The 13594-nt window shown below is 40.7% G+C and overlaps 2 protein-coding genes across 2 annotated transcripts; one reads left to right on the top strand and one right to left on the bottom strand.

Moving 5' to 3' along the window:
• Positions 1-8235: 8235 nt before the first annotated feature.
• LOC148156439 (potassium/sodium hyperpolarization-activated cyclic nucleotide-gated channel 2-like) lies at positions 8236-9547 on the bottom strand. The gene is made up of 2 exons (XM_088010319.1): positions 9276-9547; positions 8236-8564 (listed from the first exon to the last, which is right to left on the bottom strand). The coding sequence occupies exons 1-2, from the start codon at positions 9538-9540 to the stop codon at positions 8356-8358; spliced, it is 474 nt and encodes a 157-aa protein (XP_087866445.1). The 5' UTR covers positions 9541-9547; the 3' UTR covers positions 8236-8355.
• Positions 9548-9695: 148 nt separating this feature from the next.
• On the top strand, positions 9696-13017 carry LOC148156440 (uncharacterized). Its single transcript, XM_088010312.1, has 2 exons — positions 9696-10201; positions 11224-13017. Exons 1-2 carry the CDS (start codon positions 10138-10140, stop codon positions 12405-12407), a joined length of 1248 nt encoding a protein of 415 aa, XP_087866438.1. The 5' UTR covers positions 9696-10137; the 3' UTR covers positions 12408-13017.
• The last annotated feature ends 577 nt before the right edge of the window (positions 13018-13594 follow it).

Raw genomic sequence — 13594 nt, forward strand, 5'->3', positions numbered from 1 at the left:
TCAGGGACTTAACGTGGCGCTGTAAAACCCAAGCAATAACGTGACTTATGTCGTTACCCTGATTGGTTGTTTTGGTCGGAATATTGCATTACTTTAGCTAGCAATAGTAGCTCACGGAGGAGATTGATTGTTTTCACATATTATCTGTCTCATAACAAACTGTCACAACATGGTGACAGCTTTAAGAAATATGGAGAACACATGATAGCAGCTTGAATAAAATGCAACTACATAGCATTTTTTGAGAAGTCTGGATTGCTTCATGCATATTTTGGATGTTGCCTGTGACTATTGCTCATGGCGAGAGACATTTCAGTGATCTAAAACTAATAGAAAAAAATTAAGAAACCTATTTGCATACTGTATGTCGACTGTGTTGCATGCAAAATTTGTGAGCAGTAAATGTACTAGCTATCAGTATTGGATCAAAGAAAGCAAGGCAGTTTCAAGCCTTTGAAATTGTGACGCTTTTAACATGTCAGTTAGACTCAAGAAATTGTAACAGCAGCTGTGATCCGGAGTCTTGAACTCCCTTCCAGAACAATATCACAAGATTGGATTTGAGTGACTGATTTTTATTATTCTCTACTGTATAGAGAAAGTGTGAGGGATGGATGTTGTTTACCTTAATACACTTATAATAAAAATACAATGTGCTGTCATTCACTAATTGTGCATTTTCATTAATGATTGTGCATTCTCAGATATATCTACATACAAAAAAAATCTCTGATAAGGTTTCTCTTCAAAACAAAACTACACTGTAACTGATACTATATGTTTCAAATTATATTAACCAGTTTAACTCTCCCTATCTAAAAGCTTAATGAATAAATAAAAAATAATTACTTTTAATAAACTAATTTACATACATTGATCTTGATTTTAGAAATTATGGTTGTCTTAAATAATTTAGTGTTGTTTTTGTTTTTGTTGTTTTAGTTGTATTTTTCTCTTTTCTCCTGCAGCTGCCAATTATTACTATGAAGATTTTACGTTTCTCAAAAAGAACTGGCCCTGTATGAGAACGCAATACATGTGATGAGCGATGGATCCACAAGGTGGCGGTAAAGCAATAACATGATAACCGACAATCATAAACCCCAAAGAAGAAGACAAAGAGGACTGCACGTGGTCTGTTGTGTTGAATGTTGGAGTGATTCTCTGAAAAACTATTTTCTGTCCAGTTTTAACGAGTTTATCAAAAAGCTCCTGTTAACTGCTGCGGAAGAAACTTTCAGAGTTTAAAGAAATAATCGTCATGTCGGAGGAAGAGATGGATGATCAGCGCAGACTGCTGGATTTCTCCCGGATTTCTCTTTGACTTCAAAACTAGAGTCAAGACTGCTTTACATTCGAAGACGTTGAAAATTTGTATAGTAAAATGCAATAAATTAGTTGTGATGTATAGAAGATAAACATTAGCAAGCTCAAGAATATGTTTTGCTCTTAGGTTAGTTATAAAGACTAGATGACATGTCAATTTATGGTCTTAAATTGCAAAATAAAGTCTGCAAATTGTCGAATGGTTTCATTTTTATATCACTTTGGATGAGCTAATTTCAAACTAAGTGTTTTGTGTTCCACAACTATATTTCCTGTAGACTTAGAATTTAGTTTTGTTTCAAAATTATGTGAAGAATATATTAAATACATTAACTTTAATATATTTTACACTATAATTAATATATGGTATAGAGTACAGACTTCAATGGTTTGGAAGACAAAAGTATTTGGAAATGTCCAAGGTTTTTTTTTTTTTAAGTTTGAGAATATATCACAAAAGACAGAATTTCAGTTTTGGGTTAACAAAATATTGGTAAATTTGACATAAACTGTTAAATTATGGAAAATATTTTGATGGAAATTCTGAAAAAAAAGTACAGAAAATGTCCTGGTAAGTTTGTGCCAGGATATTTTCAGTTTTTTTTTTTTTTTTTTTTTTACAGAATTTCCATCAGAAGTTTCCCATAATTTAACAGTTTTTTCCCCTGTAATTTAACATATACAAACTGCTAAATTATGGCCCACCACCACCACCACCCGAAGAGACATTTAAGTAGCACATGCCCCCCTAACCTCCCCTTCGCTCCCTCCTTCTTCGTTTCCCCACCCCTCCACCCCTCTATCGATGCATCAGCCCCCCCCTCAATGTCTCTCCTTCGCTCCCTCCTTCTTCGTTTCCCCACCCCCCACCCCTCTAACGATGCATCAGCCCCCACCTTATCTCCTTCTTCTTCAAACCCCTTCTAATTATACTCTAGCCCCCCCCACAATGTCACTCCTTCGCTCCCTCCTTCTTCGTTTCCCCACCCCCCACCCCTCTAACGATGCATCAGCCCCCACCTTATCTCCTTCTTCTTCGAACCCCTTCTAATTATACTCTAGCCCCCCCCCACAATGTCACTCCTTCGCTCCCTCCTTCTTCGTTTCCCCAAGCCCCCACCCTCCACCCCTCTATCGATGCATCAGCCCCCCCCTCAATGTCTCTCCTTCGCTCCCTCCTTCTTCGTTTCCCCACCCTCCACCCCTCTATCGATGCGTCAGACCCCCCCACAATGTCACTCCTTCGCTCCCTCCTTCTTCGTTTCCCCAAGCCCCCACCCTCCACCCCTCTATCGATGCATCAGCCCCGCCCCTCAATGTCTCTCCTCGCTCCCTCCTTTGTTTCCCCAAGCCCCCACCCTCCACCCCTCTATCGATGCATCAGATCCCCCCCTCAATGTCTCTCCTTTGCTCCCTCCTTCTTCGTTTCCCCAAGCCCCCACCCTCCACCCCTCTAACGATGAGTCAGCCCCCCACCTTCTCTCCTTCTTCTTCGAACCCCTTCTAATTATACTCTAGCCCCCCCCCCCCCCCCAGTCCGCCACCATTCCCTCGGCCCCCCATTCTGACTCTTCGGTACGCTCTACCCACCTTGCTCTGACTGTAACAGCTGATGACTAAAGGTTTCCAGTATTCTCGGATCCAAAACTTGTAAGCACTCTTAAGGCCGTAATCATCCACTCCCGTAAGTTGTAAAGTTCTGGTGAAGAAATGCATCCAGTTTTGACGCTTCTGACAATGTGGCACTCCCTTGGTGATAAAAAATCCTGTTAACACTGTTAGGCATGAGGACTCAAAGGTCTGTCCTGACTCGGAGGCAGGTCCTGTCTTGGAGGCAGGTCCTCACTCGGAGGTCTGTCCTCACTTGGAGACAGGTCCTGACTCGGGGGTAGGTCCTAACTCAGAGGCAGGTCCTGACTCCGAGACAGGAGTCTCGGAGTCAGGTCCTGTCTCGCAGGCAGGTCCTCTCTCGCAGGCAGGTACTGTCTCGGAGGCAGGTCCTGTCCCGCAGGCAGGTACTGTCTCGGAGGCAGGTCCTGACTCGCAGGCAGGCCCTGACTCGGATGCAGGTCCTGTCTCGGAGGCAGGTCCTGTCTCGGAGTCAGGTCCTGTCTCGCAGGCAGGTCCTCTCTCGCAGGCAGGTACTGTCTCGGAGGCAGGTCCTGTCTCGCAGGCAGGTACTGTCTCGGAGGCAGGTCCTGTCTCGCAGGCAGGTCCTGTCTCGGAGGCAGGTCCTCTCTCGCAGGCAGGTACTGTCTCGGATGCAGGTCCTGTCTCGCAGGCAGGTACTGTCTCGGAGGCAGGTCCTGACTCGCAGGCAGGCCCTGACTCAGATGCAGGTCCTGTCTCGGAGGCAGGTCCTGACTCGGAGGCAGGTCCTGACTCGCAGGCAGGCCCTGACTCGGATGCAGGCCCTGTCTCGGAGGCAGGTCCTGACTCGGAGGCAGGTCCTGTCTCCCAGGCAGGTCCTGACTCGCAGGCAGGTCCTGACTCGCAGGCAGGTCCTGACTCGCAGGCAGGTACTGTCTCAGAGGCAGGTCCTGTCACGGAGGCAGGTTCTGACTCGCAGGCAGGTCCCACAGGCCCTGACTCACAGGCAGGTCCTGACTCGCAGGCAGGTACTGTCTCAGAGGCAGGTCTTGTCACGGAGGCAGGTTCTGACTCGCAGGCAGGTCCTGACTCGCAGGCAGGTCCTGACTCGCAGGCAGGTACTGTCTCAGAGGCAGGTTCTGACTCGCAGGCAGGTCCTGACTCGGACACAGGCCCTGACTCGGAGGCAGGTCCTGACTCGCAGGCAGGTCCTGTCACGGAGGCAGGTCCTGTCACGGAGGCAGTTCCTGACTCGCAGGCAGTCCCTGACTCGGATGCAGGTCCTGTCTCGAAGACAGGTGCTGTCTCAGATGTCTGTCCAGACTCTGAGGCAGGTCCTGTCTCAGATGTCTGTCCAGACTCTGAGGCAGGTCCTGTCTCAGATGTCTGTCCAGACTCTGAGGCAGGTCCTGTCTCAGATGTCTGTCCAGACTCTGAGGCAGGTCCTGTCTCAGATGTCTGTCCAGACTCTGAGGCAGGTCCTGTCTCAGAGGTCTGTCCTGAATCGGAGACCGGTCCTGACTCAGAGACTGGCCCTGACTCCTCCGAGTCAGTTCTGGTCTCTGAGCAGACGAAGCTTGGACGCCTATCTAAGCGTGGACTAGACACAACGCTTAGTCCACTCTTAGTGGGTTCTTGCCTCTCTACTACATCCGAATTGTCTGGACAACAGGCAGCCTGTTTGATGCACCTCCATGCCTTTTGAAGAAAGTTTCCTTGAAAATGTATTTTCCTTGGTCGTGACAGGGTTATGCGAAAGGACTGTACAACCTTGTAAATAACTACAGGGTTGTCACTTTTGATCATTTTAAAGAGAAATTCCCTCACTACGTCGTCATTGCCACAGAGCAGTTGAATGATATCGCGGCAGAGCTTTTTTTCCATTTTCTCGAAAAAGACAAAATCTATGTCTTTAACTTCTTTCCAGATCTTTGGTGCAAGCTTTCTCAGTACGGGTTCAGTGTGCTTCTGTTTGTAATCCGCATAGCTTGATCTGTTGCTAGACTTATAAATTAACCTCCAAAGAATTTGTTCCACCATCACTCTCCTTTCGTCTTCGGTTCCGCGTTTGAAACCCATCTTCTTTGCTTCCCTTAAAAATTGTTCAGGATCTGTTGTTGCCTGACTATATTCCTCACTCAGGCAGTTTTTATCAGAGTATAAGTCCTCAGTTGGAAAAAAAGTCCTTCTGATCTTCCTTTTTGTAGACCTGAACATTTTCTTTGGAGGAATGGGATTCTCCAGGTGCCGTTTGAATTTTTCAACAATAACTTCATGTCCTTCCGGGTAATCGAGCAGTGCGATTAAGTTCAGTCCACTGGCAAAGTGGAACGCATCTCTCGCAATGCTCTGGAAAATTCTTTCGCTTAGCTCTTCTGACACCTCCGAGAGTACTTCCACATTTAATTCTTCAGTTTTTCGCAATAGCAAGACCAAAATTTTGCTATGCGGTTCCTCAAAGATCTGCCTGACAAGGTGCAGAGTTGGTCCATCTGCTGCCTTTTCAATCACTTTCCACAGCAGCTCGCTGAGAAAGTTTTTCTTCTTGTAGTCTGGGCTTCTTCGACCAGGATGAACTTTGTTGGAGAATCTCTTCTTCATTTTCATCCAAAAAGAAACCTCAGGCTTCACATCCATGTCCTTCTGTTGGCTTTCGTCATTCATTGTTGTTGAGCTGAGCTGAAACTTCCAAATGGATCTTGTGTTGGTTGACTTGAGTGACTGATCGGAGAATTAACTGATCAGTTGGTTATGTCATGGACTCTATGACATCATAAAGTCATCCTCACAAGGGCCTCATGACACAGACATCATTTGAAGTCATGCTGATGACATCATTGTCAGCAGCATGGCAACTGTTGCTAGGGGTGATAATAGCACGCAGTGAGCATGCGCTCCATCAAAAATAGAATCTGTGTGCACTAAATGCATTATTCCCACAAGTCTGAACTGGCAGTGATTTGTGCAGCTTAACAGGAGGGGTCAGGGAACCATTGGCCCCTCCACTTTACCGTCCTTCCCATTTTTATTTGTTATTTGGGTTCCATCTCCTAACAGGCATAGGGCAAAGTGTCAATGGAACCGCTACATGACCTGGTGGGCCGGTCTATCAGTCACACCTCTTGTGATGCCCACTGGTGTGTGCCCACAAAAGTGAAAAAAAGAGCATGCATTTCTTTAAATGTTTATGATAAGAAGATATTTTATTTGCTAACAGGGGTTAATGACGATGGGTGCAGTAACGGTGTTTCACCTGTAGGTGGTGCATGGGGACTCTCACCTGCCTGTTGCTCTGCTGTTTCTCATAAGCTGAGAGAAATTGGAGTAACACAGACTGCGTCTCCCGTGTGCTCATTTACATGCTGTTTTTCAGCTTCATCCTCTGCTGCTAACGGGTCCAGAACCCTGGTACCCGTTACACTCTCACAGGAGAGCAGAAGAGGACAGTGGTTGATTTTTAGATCTTTGCTGAGGTAGATGATAAAATCAGCTTCACATGTATCAGCGGATCACCAATCTTTGAAATTAAGAAAATCGGGGAAGATTAATTGGTGCACCCCTAACATACATAAGTACACAAATATTTTCTTGAGAAAATAAAAACACTCTGACTTTTACATATTTGTTAAAATAAATAATTAGGAGGAAGGCATCATTTAATGAAGCTTGTGAAGGTAAAAACCTCGTGGGTAAAGTGTTTAAACTTTTATTTCTTAAAAAAGGTTTTTTACTTTGTAAAGTGAATGTAGTCCATCAAAAGTTTCATGAGAATTGACATTAAACCTTTATAGGTAATTTAAAATTTGTTTTATATATCAATTGTGCTATTTATGAGCTACAACGTGAGGTCATAAAACTGTAGCATTTTAGTTGTGGACACAAGAAAAGTTGCAATTGATGTAACTTGACTCAGATATTAATGTTCACTTCCCAAACACACTTGAAAGCATTATCTCTTGTTTATTTTTATTTTTTATTTTTCCTAAGCAGCAGTTTAGCTGTAATTTGTAACAATTTAAAAACAGTGACTGCACCGGTTGAATTCTGCACAACAAATAAAATCCACTTGATGAGATGTGATGAAGGATATTTAAGTTGGTGACCAAGCTAAAGCTGCCTTAATCCTAAATATGAAAACTGGATCATCTTACTCCAGTCTCCCCTGTAAACGGTGGCTGACATTTCTGAAGCTGTGGGATCGTTAACATCGCCTTGTTGGAGGAGTTTTCTTCCCTAAGAAACCTTTAATATTTCTCAGAGCCGACGGCAGAAAGCGCGAGGCCGGCTGAGTCGGCAGTAATGCAGGCACTGCAGATCTAAAACTTGATGAAAGAACGGCAGGCAGACGGCTTCTGTTGAATATCCGACTGATTTAATGACGAAAAGGAATCGGGTGGATTTTCAGATGAACTTTAGTGGATTAAGAATGAACGAAACATACATACATGACAGAGAGTCGGAACTCAGTTAAGATTAACTGCGGCGGCTGTTAGAAGAGAATTATCATCACCATGGAAACAGGTTCCCGAGCAACATGGGATACGGAGTCCGCTTTGCCATAGGCCACAAATAGTCCACTTTCTAACCAGATACTAACTATAAAATGACAACTAAATCTATGAAACAATTGCAACTAAAATAGTTGTATTAAATTATAATATCCCAAATAATAAGTCCTAAGCAAATTCTAGTTAAATCAAACAAATTCTCAACATCCTTCCCCCCCCCCCCCCCCGATAAACAACAGTTTATCTAAATTTCCAAAGGATATAGCAACTGGACTGGTCGCCGCCAGACAGTCCCGGCTGTCGTTCGGACAGCACACGATCTCACCAGTCCAGAAACAAAAAGGATCTTAAGCATGTAAAACAAGAGGCAGTTGATGGAAAAAAAATGCAAGCAAACTCAGTTTTACCTTTTCTCCTCCTGCCTTTGCCTCTCTTCCTGGTGAAAAGTGCTTGACAAGAATCATATATCAGCAGAATTTAAGTGATTCAATCTGGTAAAGTATAAACATACTGAGAGTTTTATTCATTCATTTATTTTATTGTGCGTCTGATCATTTAAAAAGACATTATTCTTTGAAACCCAGTGTAACTATAAATCCTGACAATGACAAATGAGAAAAATAGGATGATGTAAAAGTTCACCACCACCTGCAGCTGCGTTCACAGTTGAGTTATCACATCACTGGAGTTTATCGGCCATCGGTATCGGAAAAAGCACTGACAAAGGTTTATTCAGTTTGTGAAGATCAATAAAATCCACGTAAACATGTTGAGTTTTAATATTCAAGTGACAATTTCTAATTAATGAATGTGAAATAGTTTCAATCTAGTGATGCAGCATTCAACAACATCTGTATTTTTTTATTTTCTTTAGATCTGTTAAAAAGTGCTTTGTGTGTCTGGCTGGAGTCTCTTTCTCTTTCTTCTTCCTTCACTCAGACTCAGTCGTTGGAGGCTGATAACTGGATCTGCGTGAAACTCGATCCAGTCGCTCCACAGCCACGCTCTCAAACGCCCGCCTCATCAGAGGATGCTCCTCCAGGACTTCGTTGAAGTCGTCCACACTCAGCGAATAAAGGCGACAGTAGGTGTCGGCCCTCACGCTGGCCGTCCGTCGGCCCTGAGTTAGTAGGCAGATCTCTGAGCCAAGAAAAAGAATTGGTTTAGTCAAAGTTAGAAGAAAAACTCAAAATCTTTCTAAATATTTTTGGTCTAGTTTCTAGTCCAAATATTTTAGTACACTTGAAGTAACTTTTCAACAAGATATTGGAGCTAGTTTTAAGTCCATAATTGCTTAATGTTGACTTAAAAATGTACTAGTTTCACAGGCTGATTATTTTACTTATTGTATTGTAAAAATGTCTTGTAATAAGTAAAATAATATGCCAGTGGAACTGGTACTTGATACTTATTTTAAGAAATAATTGACTTAAACTCCTTCTTCTCACAGAAATGCTATTTGTAAATTAGTTTTGTCTTATTTCAAGTGGATTTTTATTGTTTGTTCAATAAAAATTCATGGTAAGATTTTTTTCTACAGTGCAAGAAAAACAACTACACTGCAAAACTTATTTATAGTATAATTATAATCAAGCATTGTTTTTACAGAGTATAATATTTCATAAATGTTAGTTTTTTCTTCAAAATGACATCAAGCCAATGATGAAAAATTACATTTACCATTAGAAATTCAGAATAAATAGTAAATATTAGTTGGAAAATGTAGTGCAGTTACAACCAAGGGTTCTGTAGGAGATTTTATAGAAGAAGGGAAGCAATAATCTGAATAATGAAGACTCTCGTAGAGTTGATAAGTAGCTGAATAGAGTTTTAATACTCTGCTGTATTTACCTCCAAAGTAGGCTCCATCACTGAGCACTAACTCCTTACTGCCACGCGGGATAATCGTGACGGTGCCATGTTGGATGAAATACATTTTCCGACCCAGCGTTCCCTCTCGTATTACATAGTCTCCCGGCTGGAAAACTTCAAAGCGCAGCTTGGTCAGGATCACGGTGACAAAGTGAGGGTCGGTGTTGGCAAAGAGCGGCATGTTGGCGACAAGTCCACGGCAGTTATAGCTGACAATCTCCTGCATGACGGAGACAAAACACATTTTTAGTTTTCTGCTGGGCATGTTGAAGATTGTTGATAAAATGTATGAGGATTAACTCATTAAAACTGTCAAACTCCAGTCTTCAAGGGTCGTTGTTTTGCAACTCTTAGATTTGGTTCTGGCTCAACACACCTGAATGAAAAGTTTTATGAATAAACAAAAAATAAATACATTTAATAAACTAATTTACATACATTAATTGATCTCGATTTTAGAAATTATGGTTGTCAATAATTTAGTTTTTTTTGTTTGTTTTAGTTGTATTTTTCTCTTTTCTGCTGCAGCTGTCTTCTATTATTACTATGAAAAGATTTTACGTTTCTCAAAAAGAACTGGCACTGTATGAGAACTCCTTACATGTAATGATCGATGGATCCACAAGGTGGCGGTAAAGCAATAACATGAAAACCGACAATCATAAACCCCAAAGAAGAAGACAAAGAGAACTGCACGTGGTCTGTTGTGTTAAATGTTTGAGTGATTCTCTGAAAAACTATTTTCTGTCCAGTTTTAACGAGTTTATCAAAAAGCTCCTATTATCTGCTGCGGAAGAAACTTTCAGAGTTTAAAGAAATAATCGTCAAGTCGGAGAAAGAGATGGATGATCAGCGCAGACTGCTGGATTTCTCCCGGACCCCCCGGATAATCTTACACCGATTAGGTAGGAAACACCAGCGTTTGGACGAAGGTTAATGTCTGCAGCTTTCTGTATGAGGATCATTTTAGTAAATATTCTTTTCCCGTATAAATATTTTGTTAACACGTAAATGAACGCAGACATCACAATTACGCTGTGATGTCTGTGAAGTGCCGAGGTGCCGAAGTTTTTATTTTTTGTCATAAATTGTTGTCTCTGGTGACATTGCGAATAACAAGCCAATACACCCTCTCTCCTGTTTTTCCCGTTTTCTTTTTGATCCAGCCATTGTTTCATACAACCAGGTTAATCAGAATTTATGTATCAGAATCACAAACATTTTTTACTTGTTTATTTATTGTAAGGCTTCATGTTGTTTTGCCTATTTTACATATATTGTCCACTTGATGTCACAGTGGAGCAGATGAAGCACCGCGGTGCATCGGCTCATGAGTCCAGTGATTGGATGGAGTTCCTCAGGGCTTCATGAAGCTTCATCCCATCATCACTAGTTTTCATTGTTTCCTCTGCGGCTCTGGTCAAAACCTACAGGCCCAACCCAGTGCATGCTGGTCCGATACCAGTCCCTATACTGACGGAAAATGGACCCACAGTTCTTCCTGTTTAACTTAGAAAAGTAAATAAGAAAGGAACAAAAACTGAACAACTATTAACGTACAAATAAACTCATGTTTGTAAATAAACCCCAAAGATATAAAGTGGACTAAACTAAATTTTTTATATAATTCAGAGTAATATAGATAAATACCATCTTGACATAATGCAATTTACTGTTAAATATCAACAATAATCCCTACTATTAATTTTGCGATAAGATAAAACAATTTTTTTTAATCCGTTCATTTCAGAATTCTCCAAATGTCAGCTGGATGTGATGACTGATCTGTCTCTCTGTCTACGCTTTTGAATTTTCAAGTGTTTTTTTTTTTTTTTTTTTGTTGATTTCTGTTTTAAACGATGAAAGATTTCTCCTACTTACTTCAATAAAGTTAACAATAACTCTTTTTCTCTGTTTTCTTCTCCAGGTTGCCTGCAGTGTTACCAAGAGAGAAGATCCACTCTGGACCAGGAGGAGTTAGAACCTCTGCAAGGAAAACAAAACCAGGAAGAGAAAGAAGATTACTGCAGTCAGGGTGAAGAACAGATTGAATTACAACAGGAGACTGATACCTGCATGGTGGTTCCTGTTGATGAGCAAACACACCAAACTGAATCAGAACCAAACAGGAACCAAGTCCTCTTAAAGGAAGCTGCTGAAGCTGAGAAGCAAAATCAGAAAAGAAGAAAACCTTTCTCATGTGTCATCTGTAAAAAGCGTTTCGCTTTAAAATCTGTTTTTGATGCTCACATGAGAACTCATACATTTCAAAACCTGATTTCATGTGTGAAGTGTGGAAAAAGTTTTAGTCGAAAACTGCATTTAACTCGGCACATGATGATTCACACTGGTGAAAAGCCGTTTTCATGTGGGAGCTGTGGAAAAAGTTTTAGACAAAAACAGGAGTTAACTCAGCATCTGATGATTCACACCGGTGAAAAGCCGTTTTCATGTGTGAAGTGTGGAAAAAGTTTTAGTCGAAAACAGCATTTAACTCGGCACATGATGATTCACACTGGAGAAAAGTTGTTTTCATGTCTAAACTGTGGTAAAAGTTTTAGACAAAAACAGCATTTAACTCGGCACATGATGATTCACACTGGTGAAAAGCCGTTTTCATGTCTAAACTGTGGTAAAAGTTTTAGTCGAAAACGGGAGTTAACTCAGCACATGATGATTCATACTGGAGAAAAGCTGTTTTCATGTGTAAACTGTGGAAAAAGTTTTAATCAAAAACAGAATTTATCTCAGCACATGATGATTCACACTGGAGAAAAGCTGTTTTCATGTGTAAACTGTGGAAAAAGTTTTAATCAAAAACAGAATTTATCTCAGCACATGATGATTCACACTGGTGAAAAGCCGTTTTCATGTGGGAGCTGTGGAAAAAGTTATAGACAAAAACAGGAGTTAACTCAGCACATAAGGATTCACACTGGTGAAAAGCCGTTTTCATGTGGGAGCTGTGGAAAAAGTTTTCGACTAAAACAGAAGTTAACTCGGCACATTATGATTCACACTGGTGAAAAGCCGTTTTCATGTGGGAGATGTGGAAAAAGTTTTCGTCACAAAGTTAGTTTAACTTGCCACATGAGGCGTCACACAGGTTAAAAGCCATTGAAGTATTTTCCATATATGTCCTGTTCACTATTCAATTGATTTGGTGTCTTTTGTCTTAGTTGTATTTTTCTCTTTTCTGCTGCAGCTGTCTTCTATTATGACTATAAAAAGATGTTATGTTTTTAGGCTGTGACTCAGTTATATATTACATTTCCTCACATTTAGTTGAAAAAAGATACTACAGAGAACTTTTTACTTTTACTTGAGTAATATTATGAAAACTGCTACTCTTAAATATTTCTGGCTACTACACACTTTGAGTTACTTCAGTAAATGAAGAATAAACATGTTTTTACCAAAATGCACAGACACACATACAGTTTATGTTAAAAAGAGACTTTTTGTCTGTACACAAGACTTGTACTAATTTTCTGTGCCTGTTGTACTATTTGGAGATCAAGCGCTGACTGTAAATATTGTTTTTATACATTTTAACCATAAGAATTTGGATCTAAGTCTTTCTTATTATAATTGTAATTATGTTCTTTGCTTTCATATTAGTCTTTAAAATGTCAGAATTTGCTCATAGGTTTATAGTTTTGTTTGTCTGATGACATAATTTTTAAATGTGAAATAAATCATAACGATTTGTTACTCAAAAGCCAAGCAGATTTTCTCTTTATATAGTGTTTTACTCTTACTTTAATAATTTCTTGGGCAACCTGTGTTTACAATTTCATGCATAACCAAAGTCACTCCCTGAAAAAGTCCCCCAGAAGACATTTTAATATAAAAATGACCAAAATTACAGGAAAATAAATATAAGATTGCACCAACATCAGATCTCTGATGTAGCACTGAATTATTAGCTGCTGTTTAGAAAAACATCTGCATCATCAGCCGTCTGTGATGTACAGCATTATTTCTTTCAGTGCTTACACTCTTTGCACAACACGCAGCGGTTTCAGACGGAGATAAATCTAAATATAGAGAGTGTTTTGGAAATGTAGATAAATGCTTCTTTAAATGAAAAAAGCAATGCAATGTGTACAAATATGAGCTAATGTTCTTTGCAGTTCTATGACAGCTGCTTTGGAAAACTCACTATGTCTCAGGGTCAGAAATATTCATATTTACTCTGCATAATCAGTACAAGCAAAATATAAAGATTTTGGCAGAAGCCCAGTCAGAGAAGGTCTAATTACAGCTCTACAAACATGCAAAGCAATTTGTCCTTA

Source organism: Poecilia mexicana, unplaced genomic scaffold, assembly GCF_051168715.1.
Source record: "Poecilia mexicana isolate PSO_F unplaced genomic scaffold, ASM5116871v1 scaffold_11, whole genome shotgun sequence".
In the NCBI taxonomy this organism is placed as follows: domain Eukaryota; kingdom Metazoa; phylum Chordata; class Actinopteri; order Cyprinodontiformes; family Poeciliidae; genus Poecilia; species Poecilia mexicana.